Raw genomic sequence first — 13,980 nt, forward strand, 5'->3', positions numbered from 1 at the left:
CTAAGAAACAGTGAGTCACAAATTAAGTAGTGTGACACCACCACATGCCACAGATGACTAATATCTCATTTTCTGCTAACGATGAGGTAATACTAAAATAGCTGAGCATCCAATTCCAGAATTCTAACTTAACGCTCTATTTTCTAAGACCACTTTTACTTTGAACTGTGTCAGTCAGGGTCCCGTTAGGAAGGCGGAAAATGCACCACGTAGTTCAACATAGGGATTTAACATGGGGGCTTAGTTTCTAAGGTTTTAGAAGAGGTGGAAGAGTAAATGGGAGAAGATGAGGCAGCCCAGAGTTTAGCAACTGTGGGTAGCCACTACCCTCTGCCTGGTGGGGCGAATGGAGGTGATGGAAGCATGGAAGATAGGGATGTCTGACAGGATGTAGACACACCAGAGGTGTCTTAAAGAGATTAAGGGGAAGAAATACCTTAGATCCTCCTCTTCTCCCATCTTCCAATCTCCTGCCAGTAGCACAGCAACGTCCAGTCTGCTCCACCAGCGGCAGTTTCACAATCAAACACATGAGGCAAAATAGGCTTCACCCAGGATCAAGTTCACTTACCATGAGAAAGGATACAGGATGCGAAACTACTCAGCGTGCACAATATCAACATAGAGGAGGTGTTATGAGTCCCAGGCTCAGCTTCTGATGTTCCAGTCATTCTGCACTTGAGATGGCCACGACCATGAAAGATGAGGCCTGAATATACGTGGACATTCTTAGCTCAAGGGAACCATCAGTGCTGGGGCCTCCTCACCTTTTATAGCTGCCCAGTTACACAGACCCTCAGGTGTATGCGATTAGCCCTCATTCTCCAGGACAACAGCAACTAAGCAATACGTAGTCTTTATCTGGACTGTCATTTATGTTATCCCTGGTATATGTAATTTCAAAACAATTCCTTAAGTTAATATTGTTAGGACAGTTAACCAAGGATCAAATCCCCAGGCATCCCTGAAAGCAAGGTGATAGGCCATAGAAGCAGCTATAAATTCTTCCCACTCAGCCTCCCACTGATTACTCCTAACTGGAAGCCAGTTAGTAGAGGGGCCTGGGAAAAGAAGTTTCCAGCGTCAGCCCTCTGGTTCAAAGCTGAGCAGAGGAAGGGCAGGAAATAGCTCTTACAGTAGTGAAATGGCTGGAAGACTCTCTTAAACTTTCCAGTTTTCTTCTCCCTCCGTCATTGTATCAAACTCCTCAGCTGACGTTACCGACAAGTTGGTTACAAATATAATGGACAGCTTTCAATTTGCACCCAACCTGACCACTTTCTAAAAACCAGTTTTTTTGAGATATAATTCACATCCTATACAATTCAGCCATATAAAGTAGTTTCACTGGTTTTTGGTTCAATGGTCTTTCATATATTCACAGAGATGAACATTCACAGATATGTGCAACCATCACCACAATTGATTATAGAACATTTTCACCACTCCAAAAAAATCCTTTGCCCATTCTTTTCTTTTTGAGGAAGATTTGCCCTAAGCTAACATCTGTGCCAATCTTCTTCCTCTACTTTGCATGTGGGATGCTTCCACAGCATGGCTGTTGAGTGGAGTAGGTCCATACTTGGAATCCAAACCTGCAAACCCAGGCCACAGAAGTGGAGCATGCAGAACTTTCATCACTTGGCCATGGGGCTGGGGACACCCCTTTGCCCATTTTTAAATTGGGTCATTTGTCTTTTTTATTATTGAGTTGTAAGAGTTCTTTATATATTCTAGATATGAGTCCCTTATCACAAATATAATTTGCATATATCTTCTTCCATTCTGTGAGTTGTCTTTTCTACCTGACCTCTTAAAAGCACTGAATATGGTTGATTTTCCCCTCTACTTTGTCACATTTTTTCCTTGACTTCTGTGACAATAGCATCAACCTCCACCCCCTGATTGTCCTCCCAGTATTTTTGACTGCTCCTTCTTTGTACTCACTACCAATATTTTTTTAAACTTTATATGTTGTATGCCCTCAGAGCTTTGCATTAAACTATTATTGTTTCTCGTGCTACATACTCTAGGTGTTCTCACATCCAGGTTGAAGCCTTCAAATATACTAATATTTCCCACGTTTTCATTTCTATCTTAGAGTCCCTTCTGAGTCCCAACTTATAGCCAAATGTTTTCTCTACATTTCTACTTGGGTGTCTCATAGGGGTCTCATAATGAACATATCCAAAATTGAAATAATTTTCTTCTATTGCTAACTTACTTCTTCCTTAGTGCTGCCATCTTTGCTATTTAATAACTGTGTGACTTTAGGCAAGTCCCTTAACTTCTCTGAGTCTCAGTTTCCTTATCAGTAAAATGTAGATAATAATACTTCCTATCTCCTAAGTTTTTGTGAGAATTTTATGAGTTACCATAAGGTGCTTAGAATAGTACCTAGTACATACTAAGCAGTACCTAATTGTTAACTCTTGTATCTCACCAATAACAATCAACTTAGTTTTATGTACCTGAAGTCTAGTTGTCAAGCCTGATACTTCCGTCTCCCTCAGTCACTGATCTAATCAATCATCGGGGTCAAACATTCTACCTTTTGGTAGACGCCATTCGGCTTCTCTCTGCCTTTACTGCCACTACTCTGGTCTAAATTACCACAATTTCTACACCCCCACAATAACTTCCAAATGTTTGTTTTAGTCACTTGTACCTCCTCCAAGTCCTTCTCCATCCAACTCCAAGGGCAGCGTTTCTAAAACTTGGTTAATCCATAGACCTCATTTAAAGAAAAGGAATTCTCAAGGAACAGAGTTTGACATATACTACCCTAAGACTTTTAATCTATAAAAATGTCATTTTTGAATTTTCCTTACAGAAGAGATATTTTATCATTGTGCTGTTAATATTTTTAAAAAGGTATTAAAATCCTCATAGAATGAAAATATGTGTGTGACTCTTGGGGCTCTGAATATTCAGTTTCACACCTACATTGATCTTCAGAACCATAATTCTGATTATTTGCTTCCTGGTTAAAATCTTGAAGGCTGCCATTACACTTTGAATAAAATTCCATATTTCAAATAAATCTCTAAGAACCTGTACCTTCTGATCTTTGCTCAGCTCTCCAGCATTATGTCGCTATCTTGCACGTTATGCTCTAGCCTCACTCTTTTCAGTTCTTCTACTGTGCCAACTTCCTTTCTGTCTCACGCTCATTTGCCCGTGTGGATTTCCTCTCTTGAATGCTTGTTTTCCCTGTCCCCTCAAATGGCCTGCTCACCCTTCAGCTGGAACACTACTTCCTCACTGTACTCTCGCTGTACCTCCAGACCTGGTTGTGTCCCCCTGTTGTCTACTCCCTTGACTGTCTCTACTTCCCTTTGTAGCACTTATGAGAGTTGCAATTGGTGACTTGCAGCATTCTTTCTTAACAGTGTTTGTTTAATCTGAGTCTCCCTGCCAGACTGTGAGTTCCTCAAAGGCAAGGGTGAGTCTTTCTTGTTCACTGTTGTATCTCCTACTGCACCATGCAGAATGCAGTAAGAGGTTTGAAATATTTGCTGAAAGGAACAGCCTGAGATCCCTAAGCCGAATGATAAATTAATAACACATGTTGGTAGATAATCTCATTGGAATAAATATTAGAAGTTTATACAGAGCAAACTAGGGCCATGTGGGCAGGCAATTCTGAGGGTTTGAGCTCTTGGTGGCCTGTCCTCTTGGTCCAACACATCTCTTTCCTCCAGCGAAGGGCACAGTGGAGAAGGTCAGAGTGAGGCCCTAAAGCATGGGTCTCTGAGCACAGGTCCCTCCTTCCCAGATTTGAAGGTGATGCCACATGGCGTGGTGGCAGACTGGTTTATCCCATCTCCCTTTTCCTGTTATGAAATGTGGATGTCTAGAAGAAGCTAAAACTGGGAGAGAGGAGTGAAATGCTACATTGGGTGAAGGTCTTTTTTCCTCTTATGGAAAGGCTTTGTTCAGACTGCTGATTCTGGAACTTGGCCTGATGTCATGCTAGTCAGACTGCTCTCTCTATTTTCTCGTTGGTCATTCCAGATCCTCAAAAGACCACGACTACCAGCACAAATAACATCAATGTTTTACAGTGTTTATATTACATAGATGCTGGAAATACTGGGAGACTGTATGAAGAGAAGGAGGATTTGGATTCATTTTTTTATTCCTCATTGAGTTATCAAAGATGATATTTATTGAGTAGTCCCTAGTAACATCTGATTTCTCATTTGAAATTATGATCTTATGCTTAAAATCAAAGGATGCAGAGGATTTATAATGTTGGTGGTTAATAAAGGTTCTAGGGGCGGCCCACTGGTGCAGCAGTTAAGTTTGCATGTTCTGCTTTGGTGGCCCAGGGTTTGCTGGTTCAGATCCTGGGTGCAGACATGGCACCGCTTGTGAAGCCACGCTGTGGTAGGTGTCCCACATATAAAGTAGAGGAAGATGGGCATGGATGTTAGCTCAGGGCCAGTTTTCCTCAGCAAAAAAAAAAAAAAAAAAAAAAAAAAAAACCACAGTAAACAAGGAGGCTTGGCAGCAGATGTTAGCTCAGGGCTAATCTTCCTCAAAAAAAAAAAAAAAGATAAAAGCTTCTAATGTAAAACAGATGAAAGTGAAATAAAAATAATTGAAGGAGAGTTGGAGGTTTGCCTTCCTCCCTACCTCATCAGCAGTCCTGAGGACATCTGCCCAAAGTTTCTCAAAATGTGAACCTCCACAAACCACCTGGGGCAATTGTTTAAAATGCAGATTCCTGGGCCCTGTCTCTCTGGGTTAGACTCTGGGAATTTGCATTTTTGACAAGACCCTGCAGTGATTCATTTGTACTCTAAAGCTTCCAGCCACAAGAGACCCCATTGGAATGGAGTGGGGTTAAGACATCAGTATTTTTGAATAGCACTCCAGATAATTTTGATAATTAATCTAAAGTTTGGGAGCCATTGAACTAGGTGGTCTCTAAAGTGATAGTAGCTGAGTGAGTCATTCTCAAAGTGTGGTCCTCGACCAGCAGCATCAGTATCACCTGGAACTTTTAGAAACACAAATTCTTGGGCTGCCTGCCAGCCGTGAATCAGAATCTGGGGCACCGCCCAGCAAGCTGTGTTTTAACAAGCCCTGCAGGTGATTCTTATGCTGCTGAATTTTGAAAACCCCTGGCTTAAAATATCTTCAAAAATATCCTTCCCCACAATTCAATACACATGCATTGACACTCCCTGGACATTTTGTTCTCCCAGGAACTTTGGAGGGGCTGGAGAAGTCACAGTTCTCAATGATTTGCTCGTGGTACTTTATCTGTGCCCCTGATTTTGGTACTGAAGTGAGCAGGAGAATGTCAAGATTCAGCAGGTAGACAGAAGTCTTTCTCTGAATAGATAATTAGTTTTTTTGTTCTTTTTACTTTCCATATTTTCCAAATATTAAGCAATTTGGCTCAGCAAAAAACACCACACATATTCCTGGAAGATAAAAAGAGTCAGCAAAGAGTGATTTGTAAATACAGACAGCTGGGTGTGGTATTGACTATAAAATTAACTGGAGCAGGCCAGGCACTTCTTATTTCTTGTTTTTCAGAGGTCGTTGATTGGCAGTTGACATCATGAAGGATTTTGTGAGGTTACAATCGTCTTTACTCTTGTGTGTGATTTTGGCTTTTTTTGAGCAAGAGACAGGTATGTGTTTTATTGTTTGATGGTGTGGTTTCTTGGAGGTTGCTGGGCCTCTTGTTGTGTGCTATTTTGAGTAGAAGTGTTGCTTTCTCTCTTTCGCCCTCTGCCTCCCCTGAAAGCAAGTGATTTATCTAATTTATGTGTAGCTCTCCACTCCCTTCACTCTACCTGTGGAAAATGGTTTCTCTACTTGAAGTTTCAGCTTGTTCTTCCATGTCCCACCCTGATCTACTCATAATCCAGCCACCTGCCTCCCCCTAGGTGATCGTGTGTTTGTTCTAAATCAGGCTGTGGAAACAGCTCATCATTCTTTCTCTTCTCACTTCTTATTTTTCCTGAGTCATCAAGTTATCTTGTAATATCTATTGTTTTATTTGCAACCCACTTACTTTGTCCATGTGTCCTACCTATGGCTTATATTAAAGTAGTCTTTTCTAACCTAGACTATATATCATTTTCCTTATTAAAAAAGTCACTAGCTAGAAGTATTACCTAGAAAATAAACATTTTGTTATTTCTAGTATTTCTTTATCACGAAATTGTAGTGATGGATAGCTTTGTCTCTAGGACATGTCTTTGCCTATCTATCTAAAAACTTCCTTGGGATCTACTCCTGGTAGTAGAATTAATGAGGCACCAGAACTGTGGATAATGATTTGAGTTGACAGACGTATCAGACGTGAATATATTTACTCTAAGGCTATCTTCTTTTTGCCTTATAAAAGGATACAGGGCAGGGTACATACCAGGCACAGATCTTCATTTCATTGGCAGACTCAGCAGGTGCCCAAGTATATGGTTCCCTTTGTCCCTTCACCCACAAAAGATGTGTTTGTCTGCTATGGATGAGGGCCAGAAGCTACAGAGAAGCTGCAGCTTCAGTGTCCCACCGATCATTTACACTGGTCTAGTCATGCAGACTCAAGGCCAGCACACAGCTTGAGGCTCCTGCAGTCCAGGGGAAGTCCCACACGATAAGAGAAGGAGAGACAACATCCCACATTTAGCTTAACTCTGTAGTTTTTCAGGAAATGGTACTGGGAGGAGACGGAGGCTGTCTCCAGGGCCTGTATGAGCCTGGTCTGGTGTTAATTTTTCATTCACAACCGTGACAACGTCATCTGAATGATCACATTGCATCTCTCAAGGGTGTTCCGGGGGTACTTTTTTTTTTTTTTTTTATAAAAGTCTATGCTCAAATTTTCTCTGAGTGTCCTCTAGGACAAATTTCTATCTGAATCTTTCTTTTCTCGGTTCTTCCAGCAGTGTCTGTAGGATGTACCTCTTCTATGTTCTGGGCTGTGGTGGAACCGACTCTGCTCGGTCAAGGTCTCTTTCTGCATTCTGATGAAGTGTCTCTGGGAGTTGGCTGCCCTGTAACGAACATAACTTCTCAGGGGTATGAGTTTAATTACCTTGTCACCGAGTGTGGGATTCAGAAAGAGGTAAGAGCTGTGACTGTTTCGAAGAATAACCTAACCCCCAGATCTTACCTCGCAGTGGTGCTATGCTTAGAGTCAGTGCAAGACAGGGGCAGCCAAGGCCAAAGATGAGGAACCTGCTCATTTTTATGACACTAGAGTTTGGTACTTTTAGGGTAGAAAGACCAGTGGGACCCAGGAACTGGCCTTGCAGAGCTCATGGCCCATTGAGGGAATCTAATTTATATGTTATTTCCTGCAGGGGGTAGGCCTGAGCCTGGGTTCCAGGGGGTTGGCCTAGAGACTGAGGCAGGCTGGGAGCCATTCTGGAGGCTGAGTCCCTGGGGGCTGGCGTGGCACTGGTGAGGGCCTGGTACTGGGGTCCACTGTGAAGTCCTGTGTTTGCTCTCTTTTCTCCAATGGGAGGATGTCTCCTCCATGCTGGGTGGCCTGGACTTTGGAGAGGAGTAGTGGGGTAATGTGAAACTGTCTTTCCTACTCTCTTCAATGTGTCTTCTCATTTCTGTGCTCCACCCAAGGGCTATAATCCCTATCTGGAATCCTTAGCTCTAATGAAGGTATTTGCATGTGTGGATAGCTCAGACTGATGTTTCTGTGGGTAGACAGTGCTGGGAACTCCTACACTGCATCTGCTGATGTCACTCTCCTATTTTATTCTTTTGTGATGCTATTATAAATGGAATTGTTTTCTTAATTTTATTTCCAGATTGTTCATTGTTAGTGTAGAGAAATCAATTGGTTTTTGTCTATGTATTTTATATCCCGCAACATTTATGAAGATGTTTATTAGTTCTAATAGATTTTTTGGTGTATTTCTTGTGATTGTACCAGGCCCACCATTTTTATTGAACACATACTCCTCAGATTGTTACAAGCCTTTGGTTATTTTCCAGAGTTTTGAAAAAATTTAATTGACAGTTTTTGCCAGTTGTCTTTTTTTGAAAAGTGGGTTTTTGGTGATCTTGACTCTATCATACTGGAAGTGACTATGGAATATATTTCTATTAATAACAGAAGTAAGGTGCATATAGTATCTATTTTCCACACTTCGTATACAACTTATAGACTCTTGACTAAAACAACATATTGAATAGCAACACAGTGCACAAATAACCATGTTATAACCATGTTATTGGATGTTATATTTCTATTAACAGTCATTGGAAATAGTTTACTTACATGAGAATATTTATTGTATAAATTAACAGATTGAAAAATGGTAATCCAGTATGCTATTTTTGTAAGAATGAGTAATAGAAAAATATACACCTAAATGTGTTTACAGAAGTTATCCCTGTGTTAGGATTATGGAGATTTTTATTTTGCCACAACATAGAATTTTCATATGTCTCCACAACATGCGTGTATTCAGAAGACACAAACCTCCAATTATGGTTTTAAATTAAAAGTGCCTCTCTGTCTAATCTTTCCAGAGACCTGGGACCCAGCACTGTGGTAACGTTTGAAGGCAAAATCTTAGAATAAATTTATTAAGTAGAAGTTGTAGCCTTTGTTTCTAACCTGGCAATTCATGATTCCAATTTCATGATTTCAGTTGCCTCAAATGCCAACTGGTTGCACTGATGATCAAGACCCTGACTTGGTATTTTCTTATTGGTCTCTGTGAAAACAGTCTCTTCAGGATCCATGCGGAGAGACTTTAGTATGGTCTTACATCTTGATCTGTTTCTAGTTCAAATTTCTTTAAAACTCCTGTGTGAGATGCTATACTTCAATTCAAAAGGTCTTTTTGTCCCATTAGGTTTTCTCCTATGGAGTGATATTTTATTCAGCTCTCCATTATAACATAATAAACAAAGGAGTCACTGGAAAAATTCCTTTAATGTGTATTGTTTCCAGGTGAGTATAATGGGTCAGCTGGTTCACAGTTTACTTTCTAAGAACTACTTGTTAAAAGTAAAACATTTGGAAAGTGAAGCTCAGCTTGGTTTGAGTCTTGGAATGATGTCGCTTTGTGTGATTCCTCAGTCCAATGAAATACTTATCCATGTCATTCGGTCATTGCAGATGCTCTGCCCGGATCCTCTTGGACCACCCCTACCATTTCTGTGTGCCTCTTTCCTTGCTTCTCTGGACTTTGGCTTTTAATGACCCCAACTGGGCCTGGGAGTTTACAAAATTCCCCCAATCCTCACATCGAGTGGTGTGGGAATGTGAACACCTGGCTCTGTTGCCCGATCTAAGGATAAACTGTGAGGCAGGATTTAACTTTGGGGCTCTCTTGCAGGTTCTACTGAGGCTAGAACTTTGCTTGAAATAGCACTCTTTTGTCATCTCTGTCTTCCTCTTATGCATGCTCCATTCCCTTCCTGGTAACACTTCTATAATAAATCACCTGCCTATAACTCTCCTTGTCAGGTTCTGCCTTTGGGGAACCCTACTAAGACATACTAAAATGGATTAATAAAGCTCAGAGGTTGATGTGCTCATGATCAGGTAGTTAAGAAACGGTAAGTCAAGACTTGAACACACCTTCTCACATAGCTGCCTCTCTGAAGATCAGGAGATGCTTGGAAAAACAGGAATTGGAGAGAAAGCATTGAGTATCTACTCTTTAAGATCAAACATTTTTTGAAAATTAAATTCTGACCTAAGTTGTATAATTCTTTATTCTATACAAGACCTAATGTTTTCTAATTTTTGTGACTTACATAAATCCTGTACACTTGCATGGGCATAATTTTTTTTGAACTGTTTTGAAAAAACAGTTTAAAAAAAGAAAAAAGAAATGAGGGTGCTTGTTTAATATAGATACCATGACCCTATGGCTTTTGGGAAAACTACCTAAACTTTTTTGTATCTTAAGGATCAGTAAAATAACACTTTTGTGTTGTTAGTGACATGGAGTCAATTCTAACTCCTGGAGACCCCGTGTACAGCAAGAGGGAACCCTGCCTGGTCTTTTGTGCCATCTTCTCACCTTCCAGCGCTATATCAGATAATGCCCTGCTGCTGTTCATAAGATTTTCAAGGTCAATTTTTTTGAAAATGGTGGCCAGTTCCTTCTTCCTAGTAGTTTATGAATGGAAAATGTAAAAGATTCTAGGACTCCTACTTTATGCTTGTCTCTGGGAACTTCTTCATAAGGCCATCAGAGCTAACTCTATCTTGGGGAATAGATTCCCCAATGGTAGAATGTTGAGAGGGGAAGGGGGGAACCATTAATAGTGTTATTCCTGAAAAAAAAATTAAGTAGTGGGAAGAGTGGAAGTGGTGGTAACACTGCTCCTGTTAAAGTCAGGTGGACAGCAACGGGTGAAGCCAAAACAAGACTGAATGGGTTATTTTAAAATTTAACCTGATATGCACATTTTCTCTTCTTTAAAACTTTTAGCTCGCCATTTTTAGATGACACTCCAGGCACTACCAACAGCAATCTCACAAAGTCCCAGGATGGTCTTCCCTCTGACAATTCTTGTCCTTCCTGGACCTTAAGCAACACTTGCCTGTTTGGATTGCCTTGGATCCCATACTTCCAAGACTCCTCGGTGAGGATCCTTAGAAGAGACAGAACATGATGATGTGGATATAAGGAAGGCTAAAGCTTAAGTCTCTGCTAATAAGTTTGTTTGTTTGTTTGTTTGTTTCTGGTTTAAGTAATGTCTAGCTATGTGATGAGTCTTACACTAATTACAATTGTGTTTGGAAAAAAATGCGACTTCCGCATATCTATGTATGTTCTGGTCTTATTGACAAGTCTTCCTCACCACAATCATCATGTCAGAGTAACTAAGTCTCCAGTTGGGTTTAAACATAATCTGGGTTGATAATCAAATCATTCACTTTAATTATCGGTCACTTAGATAAAAGTTGCCAAGTGTCTAGATCTGCTCAACATCTTCCTCCAATCCCTGGCACTTAGATGCTCAAAATTCATTGGTCAAAGTGTTAATCAATGTGTTTTCTGTGCCACGTTTGTCAGTAGCTACACTGCAGCTGTTTACTAACGATCTGTCTTTTTCTTTTGCAGGCGAAGCCATCCTACCAGTCACTTCTACCTAAAATGCCTCATTCTTTAGTCCATGAGAGTGCAAACGTGGCTACATTCTAGGTGTTCTAGGTGATTCTGTGGTAATCTTGACAACTCAGTTGCTGAAGCATTCTTAAATTTAATTTTTAAACCAATCACTATAGATTTTGGAACTTTCCTGTGCCACCTCCTGAGACGCCACCTAGAAGTTAGGGTTGAGACAGTGCCTAATGTGTCTTGTTTTTAGGAAGTGTTTCTTTTAAGCGATGTGGCAATATAGCCCTTGCACATTCTCTTATGATAAGACATTTGCATATAATTTTTATGTGGAGATAATTTTACAAATAAAATCTGCTGTGTCTTTGTGGCTATACTTCTTGATGTCTGAGGAATAACCTCAGAATAGGGCCTAAGCTGAGAGGTTGGTGTGGAAGTGTCGTTGTCACCCACCCCACTGTTAGTAGCTGTTCAAGAAACCGCTTACAGAGGTACTGCTGGTTACGCCTGGTAATGCGTTGGAATTCTTTTAGTTTAACTTCTTATGGTGAGTGGAGATGAGGTTGGAAAAAAGAGTTGATAAAGGACTTTCAGAAAGGTAAGCGAGTGATTCACGCCTGCCACTTAATTAAGCACACCTTCACGCCAGGAACCTTGCTCAATATTAGCTACTGTATTAGTCTCTTTTAAAACCAATCTTGGACTTGGAATCCTTGTCTCAGAGCCTGATTCTGTTCAGATTACATGCCACTCACTAGCTTTGTGAATCGGCAGATTATTTAACTCCTCCATGTATCACTTGATCATCTGTAAGATGGGAATAAAATATCTACTTCCTAGGACTGTTTTAGTGACTAAATGAGTTAATTTATAAAAAACTTTTAGAACAACACTTTATTTATTTATTTATTTTGAGGAAGATTAGCCCTGAGCTAACTACTGCCAATCCTCCTCTCTTTTCTGAGGAAGACTGGCCCTGAGCTAACATCCATGCCCATCTTCCTCTACTTTATACTTGGGGAGCCTACTACACCACAGCTTTTGCCAAGTGGTGCCGTGTCCACACCTGGGATCTGAACCAGTGAACCCTGGGCTGCTGCGAAGCGTAACGTGTGAATTTAACTGCTGCGCCACTGGGCCAGCCCCTAGAACAACATGTTTAAATGTTAACTTTTATGTAGCAGATACAAAGAATAAGCCATAGTTCTGTCTGTCAATTTAATATTGGAGATGAGTTGCAGAATGCTATATCCAGTATGACATCATTTGTAAAGTCTTAAAAATATGCAGTGTGCCAAATTTTCAAAACTAATGCTGGCTACATGTATGTATTTAGTAAAAGCATAAAATCACACAAGGGGATGGTGGTTACTCTTTCAGGCGAAGGAAGAAGGAGAACTGAATTAAGTAAGGACACGTGGAAGAGGGGGTGGGTCTCCACTGTGATATTTTGGGTCTAAAATACATCTGAAACAAATATATACAATGTTAAAATATGTTAAAGCTGAGTGGTGGGCATATGAATGTGATACCCTATAATCTACCAGTTGTTTGAAATATTCTTTTCTTCTAAATTATGCCTTGGATATAGAGCCTGAGTAACATTGATTTGTATTAGTCTACACCTTTACAAAGTGTTCTTTACCAAGTTCATCTTCTGAATAAGAGAACAAAGCCGAAGAAGTCAAATTGCTGTGTTCTCTTTGCTAGCTGGAGGCAAGCCAGAACTGAATGGTACTTTTTATACTCTAATCTCCCACAGACGTTATTGTATTGGCAGATGCAGGCAGTACTGTTCTATTGTTTAGCAGTTTTCTGAATTGTGCACGTCATATTTTAAATTCGGTAGAAACACAGTGATCCCTTACTGTTGGTAGCTCCTGATTTAAGAAAAACTTAGTAGCCATGGTGGAAATGAACACCATTGGGTCAACAAGGAGACAGAGAGGAAAGTTGACTATATTGCAGGCCTATAGCTTTTGGGGGCGGCTGTTGTAGAACATTTCTGTACCTTTCTCCAAGATCAAGTGGATGAGGTTAGTCTTTGTTCTTGCATTCTAGGAACGAAACCTTGAGAGATCCCTTAGGACCACCCTTCTTTGTATCAGTTACTACTCCATGGTCAGTAACAGCAAAATTCTTTAACATGCTTATGGGGATCTTCTTGAGAGCTTTGTAATAGAACCTTTTAGGGGCCAAGTCTTGTCTATGTGATCCTGTCCCCTATTTAATACTAGGAAAACTTAGTGAATAGAGAGTCTGGATGTGTGTCATTTGAAAGTGACTGACAGTGCCTGCTGCTGTCAGAATCTGAAAGGGAGACTGGAAAAACCTAATTTGTGGACTCTCAGCTCCAATAATGCAGGGCAGAGAAAGGCAGGTGTGGATCTGAGGCAACATGTAGGCAAGACGTTTGAGCTTCCTGGGCCAGCAGAGCTGCTACTGTCTATTTTAGTAATGGGTTCTGGCAAGGATTTCTATATTAGGGCTAAAGTTGTTATTCTTTGCTTAATCTTTCTCCTTCCTTCCCTCCCTCTCTGCCTTCCCCACCTTCTCTCCTTTCTAGCATTCATTTCAAATGAATCCTTGTTACTTTCATAGAAAATATTTCTTCTTGCCATTTTCATCATCCTTTAAATATCAACATTATATTCAGACTCTCTCTACTCCCACCAAAACAACAACAACAAAAAAACCCCCACTAGTTCCAGAATGGAAACCAGGGGCTAAGAAATTCAGAAAATAGTGAACTAATCAGTAGTTTTTATTTCAGCAATGGAGATATGCCAGGATTTTGCATTAATTAGGGCTAAAGGTAGTTGTAATTTGTGTATGCTCTGTCTTTCATATCTAGCATTCATTTGGAGTGAATCCATTACTTTCATACAAAAAATATTTCTTC

General features: G+C 40.4%; 1 protein-coding gene across 1 annotated transcript; it reads left to right on the forward strand.

The window, feature by feature from the left end:
* The first annotated feature begins 5,578 nt into the window (after positions 1-5,578).
* On the forward strand, positions 5,579-11,454 carry OOSP3 (oocyte secreted protein family member 3). The gene is made up of 5 exons (XM_070228751.1): positions 5,579-5,651; positions 6,915-7,093; positions 8,853-8,950; positions 10,446-10,599; positions 11,082-11,454. Exons 1-5 carry the CDS (start codon positions 5,579-5,581, stop codon positions 11,160-11,162), a joined length of 585 nt encoding a protein of 194 aa, XP_070084852.1. The 3' UTR covers positions 11,163-11,454.
* Positions 11,455-13,980: the final 2,526 nt, after the last annotated feature.

Source organism: Equus caballus, chromosome 12, assembly GCF_041296265.1.
Source record: "Equus caballus isolate H_3958 breed thoroughbred chromosome 12, TB-T2T, whole genome shotgun sequence".
Lineage (NCBI taxonomy): Eukaryota > Metazoa > Chordata > Mammalia > Perissodactyla > Equidae > Equus > Equus caballus.